General features: G+C 55.7%; 2 protein-coding genes across 6 annotated transcripts; one reads left to right on the top strand and one right to left on the bottom strand.

Moving 5' to 3' along the window:
* Positions 1–756: 756 nt before the first annotated feature.
* Positions 757–11,470, top strand: ATP5MF (ATP synthase membrane subunit f). Of its 3 annotated transcripts, none has more exons than XR_007134853.1 (5): positions 757–838; positions 6,738–6,845; positions 7,363–7,479; positions 8,099–8,224; positions 11,209–11,470. XR_007134853.1 is itself a non-coding variant. In XM_047779563.1 (4 exons), the coding sequence occupies exons 1-4, from the start codon at positions 826–828 to the stop codon at positions 8,125–8,127; spliced, it is 267 nt and encodes an 88-aa protein (XP_047635519.1). In that variant the 5' UTR covers positions 757–825; the 3' UTR covers positions 8,128–8,227. The 3 variants fall into 3 exon arrangements, 1 of the variants encoding a protein (XP_047635519.1); XR_007134854.1 differs by having other exon boundaries at positions 10,380–11,470; XM_047779563.1 differs by lacking the exon at positions 11,209–11,470 and having other exon boundaries at positions 8,099–8,227.
* Positions 8,908–23,405, bottom strand: CPSF4 (cleavage and polyadenylation specific factor 4). Of its 3 annotated transcripts, none has more exons than XM_047779558.1 (8): positions 23,177–23,405; positions 20,403–20,453; positions 18,164–18,316; positions 15,831–15,926; positions 15,386–15,479; positions 14,277–14,349; positions 12,688–12,858; positions 8,908–9,835 (listed from the first exon to the last, which is right to left on the bottom strand). In XM_047779558.1, exons 1-8 carry the CDS (start codon positions 23,277–23,279, stop codon positions 9,767–9,769), a joined length of 810 nt encoding a protein of 269 aa, XP_047635514.1. In that variant the 5' UTR covers positions 23,280–23,405; the 3' UTR covers positions 8,908–9,766. The 3 variants fall into 3 exon arrangements, with proteins under 3 accessions (XP_047635514.1, XP_047635515.1, XP_047635516.1); XM_047779559.1 differs by having other exon boundaries at positions 9,627–9,835; positions 12,688–12,783; XM_047779560.1 differs by having other exon boundaries at positions 9,627–9,835; positions 12,688–12,780.
* Positions 23,406–23,408: the final 3 nt, after the last annotated feature.

Raw genomic sequence — 23,408 nt, 5'->3', positions numbered from 1 at the left:
GGGATCAAACTTGAACTAGAACCTCCATAGCGACCCCAGCCACTGCAGAAGAATTTCCTCTCTCTCTTCTCCACCTCCCCCTTCCCCCTTTTTAGGGCTGCACATTGCGGCATGTGGAAGTTCTCAGGCTAGGGGGTGAATTGGAGCTGCAGCTGCCAGCTTATGCCCCAGCCACAGGAATGCCAGATCTGAGCCACATCTGCGACCTACACTACAGCTTGCAGTAGCCATGGATCCCCAATCCACCGAGCAAGGCCAGGGATCAAACGCGAATCCTCGTGGATAGGATGAGGGTTCTTAACCAGCTGAGCCACAGTGGGAACTCCCTGCAGTGGGATTCTTAAACCACTACACCACAGAGGGAACGCCTGCAGGTACTCTTGAATCAAACCCATTTAGAGCCTAACCCTGGACACCGGCTTTTCCTGGTGACTGGGGATCCCCTGAGAGTCAGAGTTTAGGTCCCATCAAACACAGCTGAGAGGAAGGGTCCTAATGCGCCCTCGTCATGTTTCACAACAAATTTAAGGTGATAGAGTCAGAGAGTTAGGATGCTCTTTCCTCACTTTCCTCTCTGGGGGTCCTACCAGCCTCCTTTCTCCTAACTACCATCCCCACCTCCTCACCCCGCCGGTCCCTAAAAGCTGAATCCAGGTCTTTGCCCTCCAGGGACTTAGCCCTTTTTCCCAGGGCGGACTTGCAACCCCAGCTTCGTCCCAGTCGCGACCTGCCTCCCGTGAGCCTCTGCTCCGGGGCCCCAGGGCGCATGCTCCCTACCCAGCAGCCCTAGCGCGACACGGCCAAGCGGACAGCCAGGACTCCAAGATGGCGTCAGTTGGTGAGTCTCCGGTTCTGGCTCTGGTTAGGGCCCTCAGGATGAAGGCAGGAGTCGGGGTCTAGGGTTCAGTGCTCAGAGCCGCACCGGGAGGGGAAGGACCGAGTGCCGGAGCGGCCTGCCTTTCGCTCAGAGCCTTCTCCGCGCCCTCACTTGAGGCGCACGAGAGCTTTGCCCAGGTCCTGCGCCGTCCGACCCTTCGCTGCTCGCCCCGCCGCGCCTCCGGCCTGCCCAGGGACCGCGCCACTCGGCTGCGGCAGGGAAAGTGACGGCAGCCCAGAGACGCGCTTTGGGGCTTGGGAATGCGCGGGTTAGAGCCACCCTCCCTCATCCCGCTGAGGAATAGCGGCGCTCATCTCCGCTTTGCACCTGAGCTCAACTCCTGGCGCTTTGTAGCTGAGCTCTCGGCGCAAAGCTGAAGTTCAGCTTCTAGGAGGAGCTGTTACCTAGGGCGGTGGGCACCTGGCACCACGTAAGGCTCAACGCGTGTATTTGTTGAGTAGGCTTAGCGAGGTGAGGTGACCTATTCAAGGTCACAACTAGTGAGTGAGTGGGCTGAGCTGGGATTCCAACCTAGGCTTCTGCGTCTCCGTGGTAAACTGAGCTTTAATCACAAGAATGACTTTATGGCCAGCAGGTTTTTCGGTGATCTGCGTGTATAAATCTACACTCGTCAGACTGTCCACATTGATTTTAAAAAAAATATGGAAACCACCATGTTTTAGCCCCGGATCCTGATAGTAGCTTTGTCAGGAAGTCGTTGCCAGGAACGTTGATCCCATTTTAAGGATGGGGGAAATAACAGAAATGTGTGGCTTGCCTGTGGTCACACCGCATGATAGTGGCAGTTTTGTCTAATCCTGTGTCTTACCCCCCGGGTTTCTATATCTTAATCAGCCTGGAGAAATGAAAAGGGGATCAAAAAAGAAGAGGGGAGTTCCCATCGTGGCTCAGAGGTAGCAAACCCGACTAGTATCCATGAGGACTCGGGTTCAGTCCCTGGCCTTGCTTTGGGTTAATGATCCACGGTCACCTTGAGCTGTGGTGTAGGTTGCAGACAGTGGCTTGGATCTGTCTTTGCTGTGGCTGTGGTATGGACTGGCAGCTACAGCTCTGATTAGACCCCTAGTCTGGGAACTTCCATATGCCACGGGTGTGGCCTTAAGAAGACAAAAAAAAAAAGATGCTGCTGCTTATTTCCCATTTGTAAAAATGGGCATGAGAATATTTATCCAGGGTAGCTGTGTTGTTTAAACAGGACATGTGAAAAGGAAGCCTCGAGACCTGGCATCTGATTTAAGCAGAGGATTGTAGTGGAGAGCACTGTGAACTAAAGGTTAGACAGTATATGTGAGGTGCTTGGAGCACTGCTTGGCCCACAGTTGGGTGCTAGTCATCTAGCTGTCCCTCTGTGACTTTTGGGCATCACCCAGGTGAAGGAATTGGTGTCCGGATACTGATGGTGTTTATTTTATTTATTTATTCCTTTTTTGGGCTGCACCTGTGGCATATGGAAGTTCCCTGGCTAGGGCTCAAATTAGAGGTATAGCTGCAGGCCTTTGCCACAGCCTCGGCAACAACAGATTGAGCCGAATCAGTATGTCAGTGCTGGATCCTTAGCCCACCAAGCGAGGCCAGGGATCAAACGTGCGTCCTCACGGAGGCTGTGTCGGGTTCTTAACCTGCTGAGCCACAATGGGAACTCCTGGTGATCTTTTAGATGGAGTCTTTTGTCAGAATATAAAGCCAGTAGTTCATTAGCAAATAAATAACAGTAACAGAGGAGATTGAGATCAGCAAAGTATTTGCCAATGCGTTGGATTTACTGTGCCCTGTTTTTGTATGGCCTGTGAACTAAGAATTTTATTTTATTTTTTTGTTTTTCTAGGGCTGAATCTATGGCATATGGAGGTTCCCAGGCTAGGGTCGAATTGGAGCTCTAGCCGCTGGCCTTTGCCACAGCCACAGCAACACCATATCAGGGCCTTGACCTCATCTGGGACCTACACCACAGCTCACAGCAATGCCAGATCCTTAACCCACCTGAGCAAGGCAAAGGATTGAATTTGCACCCTCATGGACAGTAGTTAGATTTGTTTCCGCTGAGGCACGACAGGAACTCCTCTTATATTTTTTTTAAAATTTGTTTAAGGAGTTCCCATTGTGGTTTAGTAGGTGAAGGACTCGGCCTTGTTTCTGGGAGAATGCAGTTCTGATCCCTGGCCTTGCTCAGTGGGTTAAGGATCCGGCATTGTGCTCACTGTGGCATAGGTTGTAGCTGCAGCTTGGATTTGATATTGCTGTGGCTGTGGTGTAGGCTGGCAGCTACAGCTCCCATTCAACCCCTGGCCCAGGAACTTACATATGCTGCAGGTATGGCCCTAAAAAGAAAAAAGAAATTTGTTTAAGGAGTTCTCTTGTGGTGCAGCAGGTTGAGGATCTGGCATTGTCACTGCAGCAGTCCTGGTTGCTGCTGTGGCATGGGTTCAGTCCCTGATCTGGGAAGTTCTGCATGCTGTGGGTACAGCCAAAAAAAATTGTTTAAAAAGAAAAAAAAGACTATGTTACAGAGACTTTATGTGGCCTGCAAAACCTAAAACTCTTTATTCTCTGGCCAGCCCCAGGGTTGGATTTAGCACCCAGAAGACACTTGGCATTTCCATGCCTCTCCATATAGGTGCACAGTTTGCTTCTTGAAGTCATAAAAATCAAGCCAAGTAGTCACCTGTCTTCCCAAGAACCTGTGGTCCTTTCTCAGCCTTCGTTGAAATTCTGTCATGACCAGGAACTGTATGTGGCTAACTCCTGCCTTCACATAGCGAGCTCACGTAGTACCCAGAGATAAGTACCCCGGTGGATACTATTCTTACCTTATTTTACAAGGGAGGAAACTGAGGCACAGAGAGGGCAGTTATTGCCCAAGGGCACACAACCTCACAGTGGCACTAAGCCCAGAATCCTTGCTGCTAGGTCCGTTCCGTTCGCCGTGCTCTGCTGGTATGAACCAGCCACTGCGGAGGAGTGTTGGGGAGGTTTCCAGTGCAGCTGCCAAGGACCAAGGCCTTTGTCTTCCACCAGTAGAGAAATTCTTTTTTTTTTTTTTGTCTTTTCTAAGGCCGCACCTACAGCATTTGGAGGTTCCCAGGCTAGGGGTCTAATCGGAGCTGTAGCTGCCGGCCTACACCACAGCCACACCAACACCAGATCTGAGCCACAACTTAGGGCAATGCCTGATCCTTAACCCACTGAGCAGGGCCAGGGATTGAACCAGCATCCTCATGGATGCTAGCGGGGTTCACTACCACTGAGCCACGATGGGCACTCACAGCCAGTTGGTTTTAGAATGATGTTTGTACTGCTCACTGTATGCAGGAAGACTTGGAGAGTGTAGCAGAGTTACTGACTGTTCTTCCTCAAGAAGCAACGTGGTATAGTTGGAGTTCCCTAGTGGCCCAGAAGGTTAAGGATCTGGCACTGTCACTGCTGTGGTGTGAGTTTAATCCTTGGCCAGGGAACTTCTGCATGCTGCCGGTTTGGGTATAGGGTGTCATTCTCAGATGACATTGTTACTTGGTGTCGAGCTCAATATCACTGGTGCTAAGGTCCAACAGAGATTTGGAACATATCCTGAGATTCATTTGAGACTATCCCACGTTTCAAAACTACCACCAAACTAATCACACTTTCCGTTTGTAAAGAACTAAAGGGTGCGAGTAATCCCGGAAGCCCTGCATGCTTAAAATGTCCTGCAGTTCGGTTATATGCCCTTTTTTTCTCTACCCTTCCTCCTCCTTTTTTCCTGGATGTTTCTCATAGGCCTTAATGAGAGTTCAACAGTAATAATTACGGTTTACAGTTCTGAGCACTCTTCCAAATGCTTTTATATAGATTCTCATTCAGTCTTTGGCATAAGCCATTTCACAGACGAGGAAACTGGAGCTCAGAGGTCCTATAGGAAGGAAGCGCTGGCGCTAGGGATGAGGCAGGCGGGGAAGGCGGCCTTTTCGGAGATGACATTTAAGTTGAGATAGCCCTGTAAGGATCCAGGGGCACCGCAAGTACAAAGGCACAAAAGAAGATAATCCTGTTGTGTGAGAGACTCAGAAACAGGAGGGGCTGAGGTGCGGGCCGAGAGCGTGGGAGCCCAGGGCGTGAGTGCGCGGGAGATGGTTGTTCCTCGATAGAACGTCCCCCTGAGAACAAGCCTCTCTGCAGTCACTGCTGTGTCCACAGTGCTGGCACGCTGCCTGGCCTACAGTAGGTGCTCCATACGTGTTGGATAAGTCTAATTTTTATTATTTATTTATTTATTTATTTTTGCTTTTTAGGGCCACACCTGCGGCACATGGAGGTTCCCAGGGGGTCCAATCAGAGACACAGCTGCCGACCTACAGCACAGCCACAGCTACAAGGGATCCGAGCCGCATCTGCGACCTGCACCACAGCTCATGGCAATGTCAGATCCTTAACCCACTAAGCAAGGCCAGGGATCGAATCCAAAACCTCCTGGTTCCTAGTCGGGTTGTTTCTGCTGTGCCATGACAGGAACCCCAGTTGGATAAGTCCAGATGGAGGGCTGTCTGAATCATGACCCTAAAGCAAGTATGCCTCTACCTGTCACTTGTGGCCTTTTGACAAGCACTCTGGTTCGTCAAGGCCAAATGTCTGGTTCTTCAGACAGCCCGTGGCAGGTTAGAAGCTGCTGTTAAGGCGGCCAGCCCTTGGCCTTGTGAAGGGCTGGGAATGTCCGGAGAGCTGTGGGAGTCCCCTCAGTGGACTCTCAAGGCTGGTCCTGCAGGAGCCTGAGTCCTTAGGTCCTTAAAATGGAAAGAAACCTTGGAGTGGTTTAGTCTGGTTCCTCCTGTGGTTGGTTGTCTTTACGAAGGGGCAGTAGATCTTGACTCCTCGTTCTGAAGAAGACATCTGCCAAGCAGCGCTTTCAAGCTGGTCTCCGAGGAGAGGACGGGGAAGGAAGGTCATTCCTCCTTAAGGAGCATCAGGATGTTCCCGGGTCCAACCCCTCCCTGGCCCCCTTCCTGTTTCACTCTCCATCTCAGAGATGAATACACTGTGGACTCCGCCAGGAGTCCTTCCTGTCCCCACATCCTCATTGGAAAAATGATCTGGGGCTCGTTGGGTCTTCGGAGTGGTTTTCTTTTCTTTTCTTTTTTTTTGGTCTATTTGTTATTTCTTGGGCCGCTTCTGCGGCATATGGAGGTTCCCAGGCTAGGGGTCGAATCGGAGCTGTAGCCACCGGCCTACACCAGAGCCACAGCAACGCAGGATCCGAGCCGCGTCTGCAACCTACACCACAGCTCACGGCAACGCCGGATCCTTAACCCACTGAGCAAGGGCAGGGATCGAACCCGCAACCTCATGGTTCCTAGTCGGATTCATTAACCACTGCGCCACGACGGGAACTCCCGGAGTGGTTTTTATTTGACATCCGTAGGCTGAGGAAGGTGCTTGAGGTAGAAACCAGACTGGCTGCAGGAGCAGGGGGGCCAGACCTGAGGTTGAATCCTGCCCCCACCGCCCGTGTGCTCAGTGCCTTTGCTCAGGCTTTGCCTCCTCTCTCTGAGGCAGTCTCCCCGGCCCCTACTTATAAAATAAAGGCTCTGTCCTCCGCTTGCTTTCTTCCTCATGACTCTTCCTTCTCTTTTTACAGTTATTCCCAGCAGGCTGTTCATTAGTAAAACCGAACGCTGCAGCCCTTCTGCCATTATACACTCTGGCTTAAAACAGTGTATTTGGTGTGACGTGTTAACCCCTAAGAATACTTACTGCAGCTTCTATTTGGTGATGTTATTGAGTAATCGCCTTTATTGAGTGGTTGAATAAGTGATGATGTTTGTGTCACTGGGAGCTCGTTCAGTGTGTGCTTTTTGCTCTTCCCCCTCAGTACCGCTGAAGGACAGGAGGCTGCTGGAGGTCAAATTAGGGGAGCTGCCAAGCTGGATACTGATGCGGGATTTCACCCCTTCGGGCATTGCCGGAGCATTTCAAAGAGGTCAGCACCTTCTGGGCGTGGGTGAATGAATGAACTTGGCTAGTAGAAGCCTTGTCTCAGGCCAGTAAGTTACCACGGTAGAGAAGAGGACGGCGGGGGGCGGGGGGGGGGTGTTAGCCCTTGAATGTCCGTGTTTGATGGGTCCCAGCAATGCTGGCCCTGAGATTTTTCAGACAAGGAAATGTTTTCTGTTGCTTGGAATCCGTCACAAGACTTGAGGGAAGAGTTTGAAGCTTATCCGTCTGAGTCTAGTGCTCATCTCCCTGCCTGGCAGAACTTGAACTGGTCTGTCCTTCGGGCCTGTTCATTTTCAAGTGCAGGACGAGTCAGAGCAGTCCTCTTCTCTGGGGGTGCCAGCCTCCTCAGCGCCCCCGCCCTGCCTTCTGCGCGGTGATGGGTTTGGCCTCCCGAGGCCGTCTTGCGTGTTTCCTCCTGGCCTGCGGCCTTTCCTCGGGGTGGCCCTCAGAGCGGACCGTGCGGACGGCGCCCTCAGCAGCGGCCTCCTCTCTGCTTGCAGGTTACTACCGCTATTACAACAAGTACGTCAACGTGAAGAAAGGCAGCGTCGCCGGGCTGTCTATGGTGCTGGCAGCTTACGTGCTTTTCAACTACTGCCGTTCTTACAAGGAGCTCAGTGAGTCTCTTCTGGGTCACTTTGCCTTCGGTGAGGTTGCCCACAACATGATGGTCTTGAATTTAGAAGTCTTGTCATCTACCGACGGCTAAAGAATTGGAGGAACGTTTCAGAATATAGCATATGTTTTAAGTGAGAAAATTGGGGCAAAGAGAAAGACAGGAAAAAGAAGCTGAAGCTGGGGCAAAGGTCATACTTAGGCAGTAGTCTGTAAGCTACTGAAGGGCTTTTCCAAAGGTGGGGGAAATATTTGGCTTTATCTTCCAAGCAGCCGGTGTGAAGAGGGCTTTCGCGTCAGCATAGCGCTCTGGGGAAGCATGGCCTCTCCTTGGAGCAGTTTGTCTGGTGGGAGATGCTGGGAGCTGTTTCAGTGGTGGCCACTGACTGGGTTTTGTGAGCCATTTCTGGTGGCATCCAGAGCAAGGTTGGCCTTAAAGCCTGGGCTCTTTGGGACTGGTTTTCAGAGAGGGTCTTTCTTCCGGCCAGGCGGCAGATTAGCTCCTAATTGCTTGAGCTGAAAGGCAGTCTTGGGATGGCTTCACATAGCCTTAGCCTGCGGTCACCCTGTGCTGTCACTGTAGCTTTGAAGAAACTCACTGTTTTGTCTTTGTAACTTCAGAACATGAGCGGCTGCGCAAATACCACTGAAGATGGCGCCCTCTGCATTCCTGACTGGGACCCTTGCCTGGCACCCTGAATCCTTTCTTATCCTAACGGAGAATTAACACCCAATAAAAGATGATTGGTACGTGGACTGCCTTACTGGCTCAGCCATTCCCCTGCACGCCCTCGGGTGGGGTGGTTCCATAGCTCCCAGCGGGGACTGTCAGATGGCCCAGAGCTTTGAACCATAGAGCCTCCGCAATTTGTCCCGGCCCACTGGGGGGCTTTCCTGTCAGTGCCCGGGTGGTTTCCTACTGGGCCTCACTTTCGGCCTTTTGTCAGCTGACGCTTACGTAGTATAAAGCAGAAGCCCTGTATTCCCAAGAAAAAAACCCCCTCCCCCATCTTTCTGCACCCTCCTGGGAATTACTGGGAAGTGTGGGCCCTCCTGGTCCTCTACAGGAAGCTCAGTGGGGTGAGGGAGGTGGGTAAGGGGGAGCATAAGAGCCCCCAACTGCCCATGTATCCTGCACCCTCTTTCTCAGCGGCCTTCAGTGAAGTGAGTCAGAATCAGATCCTTAAGGGGTATGGGGCAAGCTTACGTACAGCAGAATGTGAGGGGTGAGATGCTGTGGCCAGTTATCTCCTGGGAGGTGTGATTTGAACGAACAAGTATCCAACATCTGAAGTGATGTCTGCCAGCATCAAAGCCCTGGCAGCATCGCTTCCTGTCCTGAGATTCACATTTACTGAGAGGGGAGAAGTGAGTACCAGTACCAAGGCTTGGTGCCAGGCAGCGAATGCAGCCCAGTAACAAGACACAGCTTAAAAAACAAGCTTTAATCAACTTCATAAAAATTGTTCTTGTAATTGAACTTGGATAGGCCCACTTGCCCAGCAGGTTGCAGGTGCCAACTTCACATTTCTAGGCTCAGAGGCAGGGGCCTCTCCTCCAGGCCAGTATAGATGCTTGATGGGGCAGGAGGTAGGTGCACAGAGGGACCACATCATCTGTGTCAATGGGGCCTGCAGCTCCAGCTTAAGGTAGACCTTATGTGCTGCCAAGAGGATACCCCAGAAAATAAGCCCAGAGGACAAAGACCTTCACACTTGAGAGCCCTGCACCCTTCCTCTCAACCGCTGCCACGTGGAGCAGGACCTGCTGAGGCAACAAGCGCACTTGAGTTTGCCCTGAAGGGCTGCCTCATCCAAATCACAGGGACAGGCACAGCCTGACTCGGCAGGAGTGGGAAGGAGCGGGCATGACCTGGCTGCAGCTTTAAATGACCCACCAGCCCCTTGTGTTTAATGAGGCCCGAGGAGAAGGGCCAAATTCCATACCGACCTGCTGAGCACAAGCCCTTCCCGACAACCTCCTCCCTTCCCAGAGCCTGGTGTGCAGGGAGTCCCAGGGGGCGCTGATACCTAGACAAACGTCATGCCAACCTGAGGGACCGAACCGGAGCATGTGTCCCCCTTAAGAAACAAAAGATTACAGCAAAGTTATAGGGAAACTGACAGACAAAGCCCCTCAGAGTAAAGCCCAGCATGCCTGCCTGCTAGCTCCAGCTAGAGCTGTGCTAACACTGGCATGAAACAGTTAAATGCACACTCCCAAAGGTGGCCCAGAGTGGTCCCCGACAGTGGGGCCCTTCCGGCGGCTCTGAGCTGGCTCCAGCTGCTGTCACTGTCCACTGAGAAAGGCCAAGTGCCCTTTGGTGCATCTGTTGGCGTAGTGTCCTTTTTCACCACACTGGGAACAGCAGGAGGGGAAGGAAGAAATAAAAGAAAAACACTGTTTCAAAGGCAATTTGCAATGAAGACAGCACCCACCAAATACCAGGTTGGGGACAGGGACTCTGAAATTCTCAGTGGTGGTGATTTTCATTCAAATGCAAAGGAGAGGAAGCTCCAGAAGGCACAGCAGCACAGAACCGCAGCCAGGGATTCGGCAGACGGAGCCTGCAGGGCCAGATGATCAGAGAGCACACGGCCCTCGCGGACACAGGAGGGGCTCGTGGTGGGGCAGGGCTCTCGCACCTGCCCAGTCACTTACCTGAGACACAATTCTGGGACTTCCTGCAGACAGGAGAAGCCTCCAGGCTCCACCCTCAACTTAGGGATCCACTGCACAGACAGAGGGTGGGCTGCACCCACAGGGTTTTCCCTCCTGGCTCCTGTGTACTTGCCTAAGCTACCCTTGGGGACAGGTTTTGGTCGCGGGGTCGGAGACGGGATGATCAGACTTGGGTAGACTCGCCTCTCCGAAATCTAGCCTTGACCCTGACTTGTCCCAGCTGTTCATCCAGGCCCTGCCTTTGCCTCTCTACCCTCAAACCTGCTATCCCTCAAAACGGAGAAGGGAACCGCAAGGAAGCCAACGGCCGCCTCGAGCACTGAGCAAGCGGTGAGGGGACAGGTGGGGGCACCCAACCCACACTAACCCTGTCCTCCCGACCCTACAGTCCCCAGGTTTTCAAGTCTCATCTGTCGGGGTGACTTGTGTGGACAAGCAGCCAGTGTAGCTGCCACTTAGTCCTCTGGCAGATGTGATCACCAGAGGAGGGACGTGGCAGCCCCACTTCATAGCGCTTGGTGTCCACGGCTGATCCAGGGAATCCAGGATCCCCACGAGGTGTCTTTAATACCACCTGTGCCCGTGGGAGGAAGAGGCTGTTAGGTCCCCCTCGCCACCCCCGCCCCACCTTTCTAAGGTTCCAGGAGAGCTTGCATCACAGAGGCCCTGCTGGCCAGTCTGCGACAAGATACGTCTCCTCACTATACTCGAGACCTGCCTGCCCCCAACTCGCCTCACCACCTTCCAACGCCCCCTGCCCATACTCTCCTTAACCTGGGAGGGCTGGGCCTCAGAAGCCTCTGCGGGGCCTTCCCTAGGTGCATGTGCACTTCTAACTCTGGTGTCTGGGCACCTGCCTCCCCCCCTCAGAACACGGACCCCTCCCGGGAAGGAGCAACTGCAGTGGGCTCGCTCTGCAGAGCCAGTCCTGAGAAGGTGCTCCTGGGTGTCTGATGGCCGTGGAAGTGGCCAGTGGCTCAGCTTTGCCAAAGGGAAGTTCTAGGAACAATGTAAGCTTATGCTTTCTGACCCCAGCCTTCTGCTTGCAGGCCTGGATGCTGCAGACCCCACAAGAGCTCACAGGCGTCTGTCAGATTCAGCACTGCTTTCAGCAGCAGAGACCGAATCCTTGTTTACCAACAGAGAACTGGTGCAGTTATGCAGCCACTGAAGTACATGAGAGATACACATACTGACACGGAGAGACCCTGACTGTTCTAAGAAAAAAGATCATATAGGGCATTGTACATAGTAGGGCCCTAAGAGATATAGGGTCTTGTGCTTATGTGAATAAAAGTTTGGAAGAGTGGAGTCCCCTTAGGAGTTTTGGTGTAAAGGGAGCTAAAAACAGAACATGCGAGAACAGAGCAGCTGAGTACAGGGGCTGTTTCAGGAAAGGGGGCACTCAAGGACAGCGCTCACTCAGTGCCCTGAATGCTCTCTATCACCTCAAAGTTCTTACAGGAAGCATGTACAAACTTGGTATCTCGTCTAAGAGTCCCCAAATCTGAAACCTTTGCGAGTCTGGTTCTACTACTGGTTGTGTCTGCTGACTCAATCGGTGGTGCTCATTTCCTTCTGCATTTCGTTATTTTTAACTACGAGCTCATTCTTCAGAGCCCTAGTCGTGGGGATGCTGTGTGGCCTGGGTGGAGAATAAATTTCTCCAAGCCAGGCGCCTACCCCTCTGGGCCGTTTTAGATTCAAAAACTCAGTCTGGCTTTTCAGCCCATGCCAAGGACGTGGACCCAGGCCCAAACTCCAGGAAGGGCTGGCCAGTGACGACAAACCCTGAAGGGACTTTTCTCCTCCCCTTTCGTCCAGAGCTAGGAGTGAGGTGGACAGGTTCTTAGTAGGCTTTTTTTTTTGTCTTTTTTGTTGTTGTTGTTGTTGCTATTTCTTGGGCCGCTCCCGCGGCATATGGAGGTTCCCAGGCTAGGGGTCGAATCGGAGCTGTAGCCACTGGCCTACGCCAGAGCCACAGCAACGTGGGATCCGAGCCGCGTCTGCTACCTACACCACAGCTCACGGCAACGCCGGATCGTTCACCCACTGAGCAAGGGCAGGGACCGAACCCGCAACCTCATGGTTCCTAGTCGGATTCGTTAACCACTGCACCACGACGGGAACTCCTTAGTAGGCTTTTTTAAGTTTACCCTTCCCCTGAATGTCCTGCTGTGTGGGTGGGGGTTCGAATCCTATTTCTTCCCACGCAGGCTGAGAGCGCTATCCCTTTCCCTGGTGTGTGCCCACGTGGGACGCTTCAGGGCTCGCTCTGTTCTGTTCGTGCGCCCGTTTGTCCTGGCCTCTGGAAGAGCCCCATCCCTCTCTTGCCAGCCCAGTCCTCTCATTCACCCATGTGTTGAACTGTTCGCCTGGCCTTGGTGTGCTGGGGAGGGAAGTGGGATGGTCTCCAGCTCACCCGTGGCTCAGGGCTCCTTAACGGTGCAAAGACGCTCTCTGCGGGGAGGGGAGGCCACTGACTGTGAGGACCCCGCCCGAAGCCTCCCCCTCCCCGGGGGACTCACCTTGTAGCAGGTGACCTGCTCCAGCGGCCGGGGTCCCCGGTTGCCCGCGCTGCTGTTTTGGCTCTGCATGACCCCGATGACCTGCGGGGCTCTCTGCTGATTGGGAGAAGAGTTCTGAGTCGTTAACTGGATCAAGGAGGACGACCTTTGTAATGGCGGATTGTTACTTTGCTGGAAAGAGTCACACAACACGGCTTTACTGCGGAAAACACGTGCACGCGGACTACCAATGGGGACAGGAAAAAAGAGGGCGGGACTGGTCCCGCGTGTGACCGGCAGGAAGAAGGGCTTCCGCGGTGGCCCTGCTCGGGGGAGCAGGCGAAAAAGGAAGATCTGGTGATGATGGCAGGAGCCGCTGCCCGAAAAACACCATGCAGACACACAAAAACGAAAAATAAAAGTGGAAAACAAAACACCAAAGAGACGAGGCGGCCTCTGGGGCGGCAGGGCGAGGGCATGAGCAGGCCTTACTTTTGTTTGTGAGGTTCTAGCTTCAGGTCAGGATGAACGCTTGGTTCAGCCAGGTGTTTAGCAGCCTACACGGCGAGCAACAGTCACGGAAAAACAGTTGGAGGCTGACACGCTGACCTGCGGTCTAGGGGCTGAGAGGGCCCTCCGCTAGGGAGTCGTGTGAGCAGGGGGTCAGGGCTCCTGGGGTGGGGCTGCTGGGCAGCAAGGCTACCTCCCAACCGAGTGGCTTCCTGGCTCTGGCCCCGAAAGTACAGGAGCCCTGGGCTACAAAGCCCAGGCTGTCACGGCCGCCCCCACAGGCAGGAGTGCCGGCCCTGCCGGAGAACAGTTGTTGGGTTCATCCCACACCCCCCAAGGGTGGGCTCAGGGCGGCCACATTCCCGGCGGCTTGGCCTCTAGCGTGAGCGGGGCCAGGCCGGGCTTCGGCAACAGGCGGAGTCCAGCCAGGTAAGAGTGAGGCCTCAGGATCGGTGGGCTGTTGACGCAACCTGCTGAGACCCCGCCTAGGACACCTGGCCCGCCTCGGTCTGGGCCCCCACCCACCCATCCTGTAACCAAACTCACGGTGCCCTTGGTTTGGGGGCACTGCTGCAGATTCTCTGTCTACGGCACTTCCCTCCCTCATGCTCGGGGGGACCAGCCCACTGCTGGGTCGTGGGACCCTCGCTTGGGAGACTGGAGCCAAATGGTCCCTCGCCCCTGTTCCCAGCATCCTCCCTGCAGTTGGGAGGCTCCACGCGGAGCAGTTAGCCGCTCAACCTTGGCCTCAGGCCCGCTCCGGGTCTGCTCCCACCCAGCAGGGCCCCTCAGGTGAGTCCCGCTGGCAGAGGAAAGGGTCGGAACCGGAGGCCCCACGCCGCCCTGCACTCCACTCCCGGGCGCTCGCGGGCGGGAAGGGAGACGCACGTGGGACCTGGCTCAGGCAGACGGCCCTCTACCCCCAGAGGAGGGTGCCAGCTGCTCTGCTGCCTGGATTTTCTGCTGGGTCTAGGGGGACCCCTGCCCCGCACACGGTCTCCAGCCAGGTCCAGAGCAGCCCCGCACTGAGGCGGGCACTGAGTTTTCTGCTGCAAGGGCGCTGCCAGGGCCGGCAGCACCACGGGGCGAGGGCACGGTACCTTTGCCGGAGGCTGCGTCTGCTGTGGCAGTGGGGGCTGCTCCGTGGTTCCCATTGGCAGTTCAAATCGAGGGCTGGTCACCCAGCAGCAGGAGGGTACGGGAACGAGAGAAGGAGGAGAGGATGAGAGAGGAGGTCGGCCAGGTGGGGGTCTCAAGCTCTGGCCTCGGGAAGACCACAGCCAGTCTCGAGCCAAGCACAGGGCCACCCAAAGCACCTGGGCATGGGGTGGGTGCTGGCGCTCAGTTCCACCCAAGGCATCGGGATGGTGGGGAAGACCGATTTGATGTGCCTGGCCTTGGACCCAGCTCTGTCTACACTAGCTGTGAGCCCAGCAAGCGCTGCTCAGAGAAGGGAAAGAAATAGCTGGCGTACACGAAGGCCCTCCCAACACACACCCTGACTTTCCCGCAGGGCAACTGAGTGTTAGAACTGATAGCAGGCTCCCCGGCCACCTACCCAGGGAGAGGAGCCCTGTCAGCAGCACCCGCCACCTCCCCACCATGTGGCAGCGGCCAGGATATGCTGCTTCCGTGCCGGTGTCAGCAGTAAGGACAGAGGCGGTGCTGCCCCATGACCACCCAAAGTGACAACCGGGCACAGAGGCCCAGGAGACGAGCAATGCGCCCTCCTAGGCAAGGAGGACCGGGCTTTAGAGGCCACGCATCTGCCTTTGACCAGGTGCTACCACCTGTGCCACATGACCCTGGCCTCAGGTGTGAGATGGGGACCCTCTTGCACACATGAGGGTTCTAGGAACCAGTGTACACGGAACACCAAGCTCAGCATCTCCATAAGGGAGGCCCTGAAACTGAAATCCTCTCCCTGAGGGCACAGGCTCTTCACCTGAGGCCCCTAAGTGATGAGCAAGATTACACGTGCATAAGGGTTTTGGGAGCCTGGGGCCCACAGCTTCCACCTGAGTCCTAGATGACCTATGACCCCACAAAGGCTAGAGGCTGGTTTAGGCAGAGCCACCTCTGGACTCAGGAGGCAGCAGGGGTCTCTCCCCACCTCCCACCCCTGCCCAGACCCTGTGCTGACACCACCCAGTGACCAAAACCCAGATGGCCCAGGAAAGACACAGGGCAGCAGGGCCCAGCTACTTACTGCATGAATTTGCACGAGGGCCCCTCCGGGCAGAATCCCACGAGGTAATTCACACAGATGACTCTCCGCGTGTGCCGGTGCCTGCACAGGGGGCCTGTGGAGCCAAGTGTCAGGGGCACTGGGGGGACGCCCTTGTGCCCCTCCTCTGCCGGTCAGAGCCCTGCCACACTGCTGCCTGGGGTGCGGAGAGCGAGACCAAGGCTGGCTCTGCCTCCTGTTGAGAAGGGACAGTGGGCAGGCACACATCCTCTCAAACACTAGTTTCTTCATCAAAAGGACAGGTGAGCACGTGGCCTGCAGGGGCGCCTAGGGAGACTCAGGTGACCTGAGGGTGCGGCAAAGCCTCACTAGCCCCTGGTGACTAACACCAGGTTCTGCAGGAAGAGGCAGGACAGGCAGAGGGTCATGTGGGCAGAGGGCGAGAGGACTGGCCTCCGACACGTACCGTGCTTGCAGAAGCCGCGGTCGTACCATGGACAGTCTTTGATCTTGGACTCGGGGTCGATGTGCAGGAAGGGGCACTCCTTGTTGCTGCACTCCCCTGCAGGGACACCGGACACGCGGCCCCTGCGAGAGCTGGCCCCCTCCCGCCTCCGCCCCCGCCCCCCCAAGGCTGGGCCGCCGTCCAGCAGAGGGGCCCGGGGGCGGGGGGGGTGCTGTGGTGTCCGGCCCCGGCCCGAGACCCAGGGCTCAGGGTCTCAAGAGCCTCAGTTTCCTGACCTGGTCCTCCCCTCAGAGGTGACACTGACAGAGGCGGGCACAGGGTCCACACACATCAAATAACTCACGGCTCCATCTCTGACCCAAGGAGGTGTCCTGGGCAGCGTGGGGCCCAGACAGACAGACACACCAGTGGAGACCAGCAGGAAGTTCCCGTTTCCGAGGAGAGCCCCCGCGAGCTCTCTTTGTCTATGGCTGCGGCAGGGAAAGGCCTGAGGAGGCTAGTTTTTAGGACAAGAAGTAGGGCGGCCTGGGAACTCACGGCTGGGTCCCTGTGGTAGACGGTGCTGAAGCCTTTGTGACAGCTCCTCTCGGGAGCAACGGGCCCAGCTGGCCACCAGCCTCTCTCGGCCGAGTACAGGCACTGCCACCCCGGGCAGCCGCACCCCCTTCAAGCTTTCCCTGCTCCAGTCCTTGTCCACATGAAAGGCCCTGTGGGGTCTCACCCACCCCCTCTCTAGCCTCACTGGCCTCCCAGCCGGTCCAAGAAGTCCTCTGCCCTGAGTGGTCCCGTCCTAGCCTTCGGATCCCAACCCAGGCCCCCCTCCTCCGAGGCCCTCTGACCACGCTGCCTCGAGGGCACTTCTTTAAGTGGTCCCACAGCACGCCCTAGGTTCCCAGGCATGCACCACAGTGGTGAGCAAAGCCGCAGCAGTGACAATGCTGGTCCTTAACCCGCTGAGCCACCAGGGAATTCCAACAATTCTCTTCTTTGTCTCACAGGTGGACTGGCCACCTCTTTCCCTGGGGCACTGGAGCAAAAGCGCCACAGGGCCATGACGTGCCTGTCCTCTCTGCTACTGCCCCTCCAGTGCCTGGCGCAGGTGACAGGAGCTACAGACGGTGCGTCTGCACTGGGACAGGCTCTCATCGCAGGTCTGGGAGGCAGAGGGCCCAGGCCCATCTGCAGGGAAGCTGGGAACCCAAGCCAGTCGCAGAGGCGCCCTCAGGAGTCTGCCCAGGGGAGTGGCTCCTGCCTTTGGGGACGATGTCTCCAGATGGGAGAGGCTCCCATGGAGAAGCTGCTGTTGCGCTCTCTCAGGGCTGCTTCCCACGCTGCTGTGGGTGGGAGGGAGTGGGGGGCTGGGAAGCCCGGGTCCTGTTTTCTACCTGTGCCCTGACCTCTCAGCTTAGGTTGCCTCTAAAGAAAAAGCCACAAGTGTCATTAAGAGGCCAGCAGGCCAAGCCTGTTGCGCTGCTGAAATAATTAATGTCTCTGACAACGGGGCTCTGGGGGCACGCAGCACGCCCGGTGTTCCTCAGCCCACCTCAAAGCGTAGAGCAGGCCCCCAGCCTGCTGCCGGCCCCTGCGTGGGGCCTGAGGCTGGCAGTCCCGGGGCCAGAGCCCACCCTCATCGTGACCAGCAGGGCTGCTTCCTGGGCAACGTGGCCCAGGGCAGAGGCAGGGGATTCTGGTTCCTTCAGGGAGCACATGGGCTCCACTGGGCCCTGGGCCAGCCCCACCACCCCAGCCCGTCCCTGCTTCTCCACAGCTCACTCAGGTCTGCTGAGGCCACGTGTCCCCTGAGCAGAGACAAAGGAAGTCTTTGGGTTTCAAGGCGAAGAGCAGCCCCGTAGACCTGCCATCCCCGAGGACTGTTTAGGACAGACAAGCTACCACCCCGGATCACGCTCGCAGACAGAAGGAACCAAATCAGGCCCGGGGGGCAGGGGCCACACCGCAAGCAGCAGCTGATTAAGGGAGAAGGTCCACGGGAGCAGAGGCGAGGCCTCCAGCCTGCACTGCCCACGCACCCACTGAGAAAGCTGGCTTAGTCTCAGCTCCCCAAAGTACCTGCGAGTGCTCAAAACACCAAAGCACTACAGGGATGTAGCGGTTATTAGAGAATGACCCTAACTACCCATAGCTCAAGGGCCAGCTGAGGTCAGCAGGCACCTACGGTTCTCATCTGAAGCTGGAAAGGTGGGAGCTGGCAGAGAGCGTGGGCGCAGCTGCTTAACCCCTCTGGGTCTGGGTGCCCGATGGAGCCCCTGGGGGCTCCTGGCCCGGGGGCTCTGGGTGGAGTGGGGCTTGGGGGTTCCTGCCACGGGCCTCACCGAACTTGGAGTAGAAGTAGCACTCGGGCATCTTGGTCATGTCGTACTCGTGCAGGAACTCGCACTGGTCGCCCTTCTTGCACAGCCCCCGCAGCCAGTGTTTGCACACGACTGTCTTCTCGCCGCTGATGTGGCGGAATGGGCACATGCCCCCTGCCCAGGAAGACACTGTGAGGAGGCCGGCCTACGCCCAAGGCACCTTCAGCCACACCTCCCCAAAGCCCCCCAAACAGCATGTCCTGGAAGGTGGGGGTGCCCCCGCAGAAGGCAGTGTGACTTTAGGCAGCACGCGAGCATCTGAAGTTTTAATAGCTGTGGATTTTCTTTTACTGGGTCTTGGAAAAAGCTAACTAAAACATCAGATCACAATGTCACAGGCATTTCTGTAAGATGGAGACTTCACAAGCTGAAGGGTGGTAGAGGGAAGGGGGCAGTGATTTTCCTAATTTAATTAAAGAATAGCTCCAGGGATGGGCAAAACTTGCAGGAGGTAGTAAAAGACTGGGGCCTAGAAAACACAGCCCTAAAAACGTAAAGAGAACCACCAGCAGAAGCCTGGACTGCAGCGGGGCTCCATCTCTTCAACGTGCCACTTAGCCTCCAAGAATTAAGAAAGAAATCAACGTCGGAACTGAAGAAATGTGTTGTCTATCAACTGAGGGACGTCTGCCTTCTGTAGAAATCATTGCCCAAATAGGAGGGAACCATACCTGGCAAAGTCGCCTTTTTTTTTTTTTTGTCTTTTTGCCTTTTCTTGAGCCACTCCCGCGGCATATGGAGGTTCCCAGGCTAGGGGTTGAATCGGAGCTGTAGCCACCGGCCTACGCCAGAGCCACAGCAACGCAGGATCCGAGCCGCGTCTGCAACCTACACCACAGCTCATGGCAACGCTGGATCGTTAACCCACTGAGCAAGGCCAGGGACCGAACCCACAACCTCATGGTTCCTAGTCGGATTCGTTAACCACTGCGCCACGACGGGAACTCCAAAGTCGCCTTTCTAACTAGGGCCCTGGCGGGACTACTGAAAGGCCGACTGGAATGAGGTGGTCAGTGGAAAAGATAGCCAGGGAGACCAGCCCTGCCCACGGGAACTTTCTGCCGAGGGGGGACGGTGCTCTATGCTGTCTAGCATGGTGGCCACACGTGGCTACTACATGACCGAAATATGATGAGTGTGACTGAAGAATGTTTTTATTTTACTTAATCTTAATTAAATCTGAATAGCCAGCGTGCTGCCCGTGCTAAGGACGGCTGTGCTAACAGGAGGTGGGTCAGAAAGGCAGGATTACAGAGCAAAGGCAGGGATGAGGCCCAGCGGGGGAATGATGTTCTGACCCTGGAGAGTCTGAGGTCAACCCGGCTGACCTACCTGGCAGGGTAAGTGGCTTGAATCTTAGAACCACAACTTGCCCACATCATCCACTAAAACCATCCCCTTGCTCTAATTCTGTGCTCCCTATTTAAGCTTCTGATTAAAATTTAGTTGCCAAAGACATGTGGGTCCGGAAAAATGCCCAGCCCTATACAGGACCTGTGAGGGCCCCCCCTGGTGATCCGCCTTCTGAACCAGACGGGCTGGCTTGTGTCACCTCTGCTGGGACCAGGTCAGTATGAATAAAGCCACAAGACACTAAAGCAGAGTTTTTGAGGAAAGCTCCATGAGCTCATGAAGACTGCAGAATGGGAGTTCCTGTCGTGGCGCAGTGGTTAACGAATCCGGCTAGGAACCATGAGGTTGCGGGTTCGGTCCCTGCCCTTGCTCAGTGGGTTAACGATCCGGCATTGCCGTGAGCTGTGGTGTAGGTTGCAGACGCGGCTCGGATCCCACGTTGCTGTGGCTCTGGCGTAGGCCGGTGGCTGCAGCTCCAATTCGACCCCTAGCCTGGGAACCTCCATATGCCGCGGGAGCAGCCCAAGAAATAGCAAAAAGACAAAAAAAAAAAAAAAAGACTGCAGAACGGAGCGGCCTGGGCTCAGCTACGCACTAACCCTACGACCTTGAGAAAAAGCTCCTGGACACCTCGGTGCTTGTGACAGCAGAGAAAACGAGGCAGGAAGGCAGACTCAGGCAGAACCTCCCACCGTGTCCCTGGCCTGTCCAGACCACAGTGGCATCTGGGGACACCCGGAGTCGGCAGAAAGCCGGGCGAGCAGAGACCCGAGAGCCTGCGTGTCTGCTGGGCATGGGGAGGTGGAGGGCTGCCCAGGGGGAATGTCGGGAGCCAGGGGTCTCTTACCTTTGCCACAGGCAGCTTTCAGAAAGAATTCACAGACAGCAGCCCCCGACTCTGCAGAGAGAAGGAGAGGTGTCAAACAAAGCAAGCTATCACCGCTATTGGTGACGTCTGAAGATGCGGAGGGAACCCTTCTGGCCTTTAACCCCCAGAGGATTCAAGGTACAGGAAATAGAGTGGGAAGAAAATGCAAAGCTCGAGCAAGGAAAACGCTCTTTCTTTCAGCCATTCCTGGCAGAATGAGGCATATGTGCTGAGACCAGTCATTACTCAGGGCTTTCGGAGAAACTCCTACAAGCCAGATGCTTTCAAGGAGTTAGGAGTGGTTGGGGGCAGGAAGGATGGAGCCCAAGTGACAGAAATTAATTTCTCCCTGCTCAGACTGTGCAGAGAGTGAATTCAGGGGCACTCGAACCTGAGGCAGAGGGAGGGAATGATCCCACAGGAAGCACAAACAAGCAAACGGGGACCCCGAGGAGGAAGAGGCGGGCGCTCAGAGACCCTCCTGGAGGGAAGAGCATAACTGAAGACGCAGGAGCATGACTGCTCTTAATAAGTGACAGCAACACACAGTTCAATGTTCCACAGATGCAGCTGGTTCACGGGAGGGGAGCAGGAGAAGGAAGGCCGAGCCCTGAGAAGTCAGTGGGGTGCAGGGCTGTAATAAGGAGCCCAGGAATTCACCCGCCATGGCCACCAGGAGAAAGCATCTATGGCTTCAGTTTTCTCTATCAGTGGGCATTTTAGAAATGCTCAAAACCCACCACGAGCATCTCTTATGTGTCTTCCCCTGCAAACTTTCAAGAGCTCTATTGGCTTCTTAGAAGCAGGTCTATTTTGCTAGGACAGATTTAAGGTTACAGAAGTGGGTGTCAGAGGTGTGCATTTCAGAAAAATCTGAGAAGTCTTACATTAAAAAATCTTTTAAGGAGTTCCCATCGTGGTTCAGCGGAAATGAATCTGACTAGGAACCATGAGGTTGCTGGTTCAATCCCTGGCCTCCCCCGGTGGGTCAAGGATCTGGCATTGCCGTGGCTGTGGCACAGGACAGCAGCTATAGCTATGATTCAAACCCTAGCCTGGGAATCTCCATATGCCTTGGGTGCAGCCCTAAAAAGAAAAAAGAAAAGAGAAAAAAAAGTTATCATTTAAGAGTACTTTGAGCCTTCGTTCTTTTCAGAGGTTTAAGGTTGTTTTATTCCTTCAATGCCAAAGTCCACAGTGCTGGGGACGGGGTCTGAGGCGGACATGATAAAGAAATGTGCCTTCAGGCCAGAACCCATAGATCCTTCCTGTATTAAGACAGAAATCAAGTGCAAGAACGAGGGGGAGGAAGGGCTGTGGCCTCCCTGGGCTCTGACACACTGACCGTGATCTCGGGCAGGCGGTGAGTGCTGAGGCCCTGGGCTGGGGCAGTACCTATGGCTAGGCAGGTCCTGGACCCTCTCCAAGCACAGATCTGAGGGCCCCTCACCGCTGCGCCTGCCCTGCGGGGCTCAGGTATCTGTGGTTCCAGGCTGGAGGGGGGAGGGGGGAAAGAGCTGCCCAGTATGGATGGTTCCATGGCCTCCAGCTAGTGCCATCAACAGAGGAAGAGGCCGCGGGTGTGAGGGTAGATGTCTGGGTACAAGCATGAAGTGATCACCTGCACTGACCGGTTTAAGGGTCTGGGCAGCGGCTTGTAAGCTGTATGCAGTGGAGACAGTGTTTGTATGTGTATAGAAAGTAACTGCTGCTAGAGGTACATCTCTTGTGTACACGCATTATCTTATACAGAAACGTCAGCGTAAGAGGGACAACTCAGAGGTCACATGTGCATGAGAAGTGTGGCCACTTGAGGGGAATGAGGCTGCAGGGAGGCTCCGCTAGTCCAGGGACAGGTAGGAGAATGCGGCACTGTGGTCCATGTCCTCTGGCAGTTAGGGGGACGGCACAGGGAGCCACAGATAGAAGGGTCAAGAAGCCTGGCGAGCTCATCTGGCTCCATCAGGCGCTGAGCAGTCTTTGGCCAGTCCCTTCCCCAACCCAGGGCTCAGTTGCTTCATCTGTGGCTTGAACTCAACGACTGACCCCTAAGAGCCGTCTGAGCTTTAACTTACAGCATTAAATTTCAAGTATCTATGAGAAAGAAAGAGGAAAAGATAACTGCCGCCACGTGAAGAGGGAGAGTGAAGGACACTTGGCCGGCTGCCTGGGTGTGAGGAATGACCCAGAAGTGGGGTCCAGAGAAACAGTGAGGAATGGGCTCCCAGGAGCGCGAGTCCTAGGAGAAAAACGGAGCTTGAGCGCCTCATTGGGGGTCTCCTACTGAGTAAGGAGGTGGGTCCTTCCCTCTGCAAGACTCTCCCAACGGCCCGGTTTTGATGAAAGCCATTAGAGATCGCCCAAAGTCGGGGGGTGGAGATGGGGAAAGGGGATATCTTGGTACTTTTCTGTAGTTGGGGAGCGTGTTCGAGTGGGGGCAGTATTTCCAGTACACGCATGAATACGCTTTCATTCAAGAATTATTTGATGGGCGGGACGTGGTCCTGCCCTAGCCTTAGGCTAGCCCTCAGGGGTCGAAGATCGGGGAAGAGGGGCTCCTTAGTCCAAACGACGGTAGAAGGTGGGGTGGGGGTTCCAGGATTTGGGGAAAGCAGTCCCAGGACCGAGGGGGAGGAGCTCCCGAACTGAGGGGCAGGGCGTCCTGGAACTACAGCGGGCGAGGGTGGTGGGGGGGGGGGGTCCCGGAGCCAAGTGCATCGCGCCCTCGCCCTCCTCCCGGACCCTGCGCTCACTGTCCATGCCGGGGAAGGGCAGCGGCTGCGCTCCGAGCTGCTGCTCCACTGCGATCTCCAAGTCGAACTTGATATGGTCCACGCTGGCGATGATTTCCTGCATGGCGGCGGCGGCGGCCACACCGGCCCGGCTCCCGCTCAGGTTCCTCGTCTCCCTCACACCTCTACCCGCCGCAGACCCGCCGCACACTGTCCTCCGCCGCCTCGCCGCTGCCGCCACCACCGGCGCCGC

The sequence above is a fragment of the Phacochoerus africanus genome, chromosome 5 (genome assembly GCF_016906955.1).
Source record: "Phacochoerus africanus isolate WHEZ1 chromosome 5, ROS_Pafr_v1, whole genome shotgun sequence".
In the NCBI taxonomy this organism is placed as follows: Eukaryota; Metazoa; Chordata; class Mammalia; order Artiodactyla; family Suidae; genus Phacochoerus; species Phacochoerus africanus.
The sequence above is the reverse complement of the archived record's forward strand: the minus strand, read 5'-3'. Positions and strand labels throughout refer to the sequence as shown.

Bases quoted from the DNA above. Each gene is read 5' to 3' on its own strand.
- ATP5MF (XM_047779563.1), top strand. The intron at 6,846-7,362 runs GTCAGCACCTTC...CTCTGCTTGCAG, and splicing joins TGCCGGAGCATTTCAAAGAG to GTTACTACCGCTATTACAAC. The intron at 7,480-8,098 runs GTGAGTCTCTTC...TTGTAACTTCAG, and splicing joins CCGTTCTTACAAGGAGCTCA to AACATGAGCGGCTGCGCAAA.
- CPSF4 (XM_047779558.1), bottom strand. From the start codon at position 23,279: ATGCAGGAAATCATCGCCAGCGTGGACCATATCAAGTTCGACTTGGAG. The intron at 14,350-15,385 runs GTAAGTAGCTGG...CTGGGTGACCAG, and splicing joins CCCTCGTGCAAATTCATGCA to CCCTCGATTTGAACTGCCAA. The intron at 12,859-14,276 runs GTACCGTGCCCT...GACTCTTTCCAG, and splicing joins AGACGCAGCCTCCGGCAAAG to CAAAGTAACAATCCGCCATT.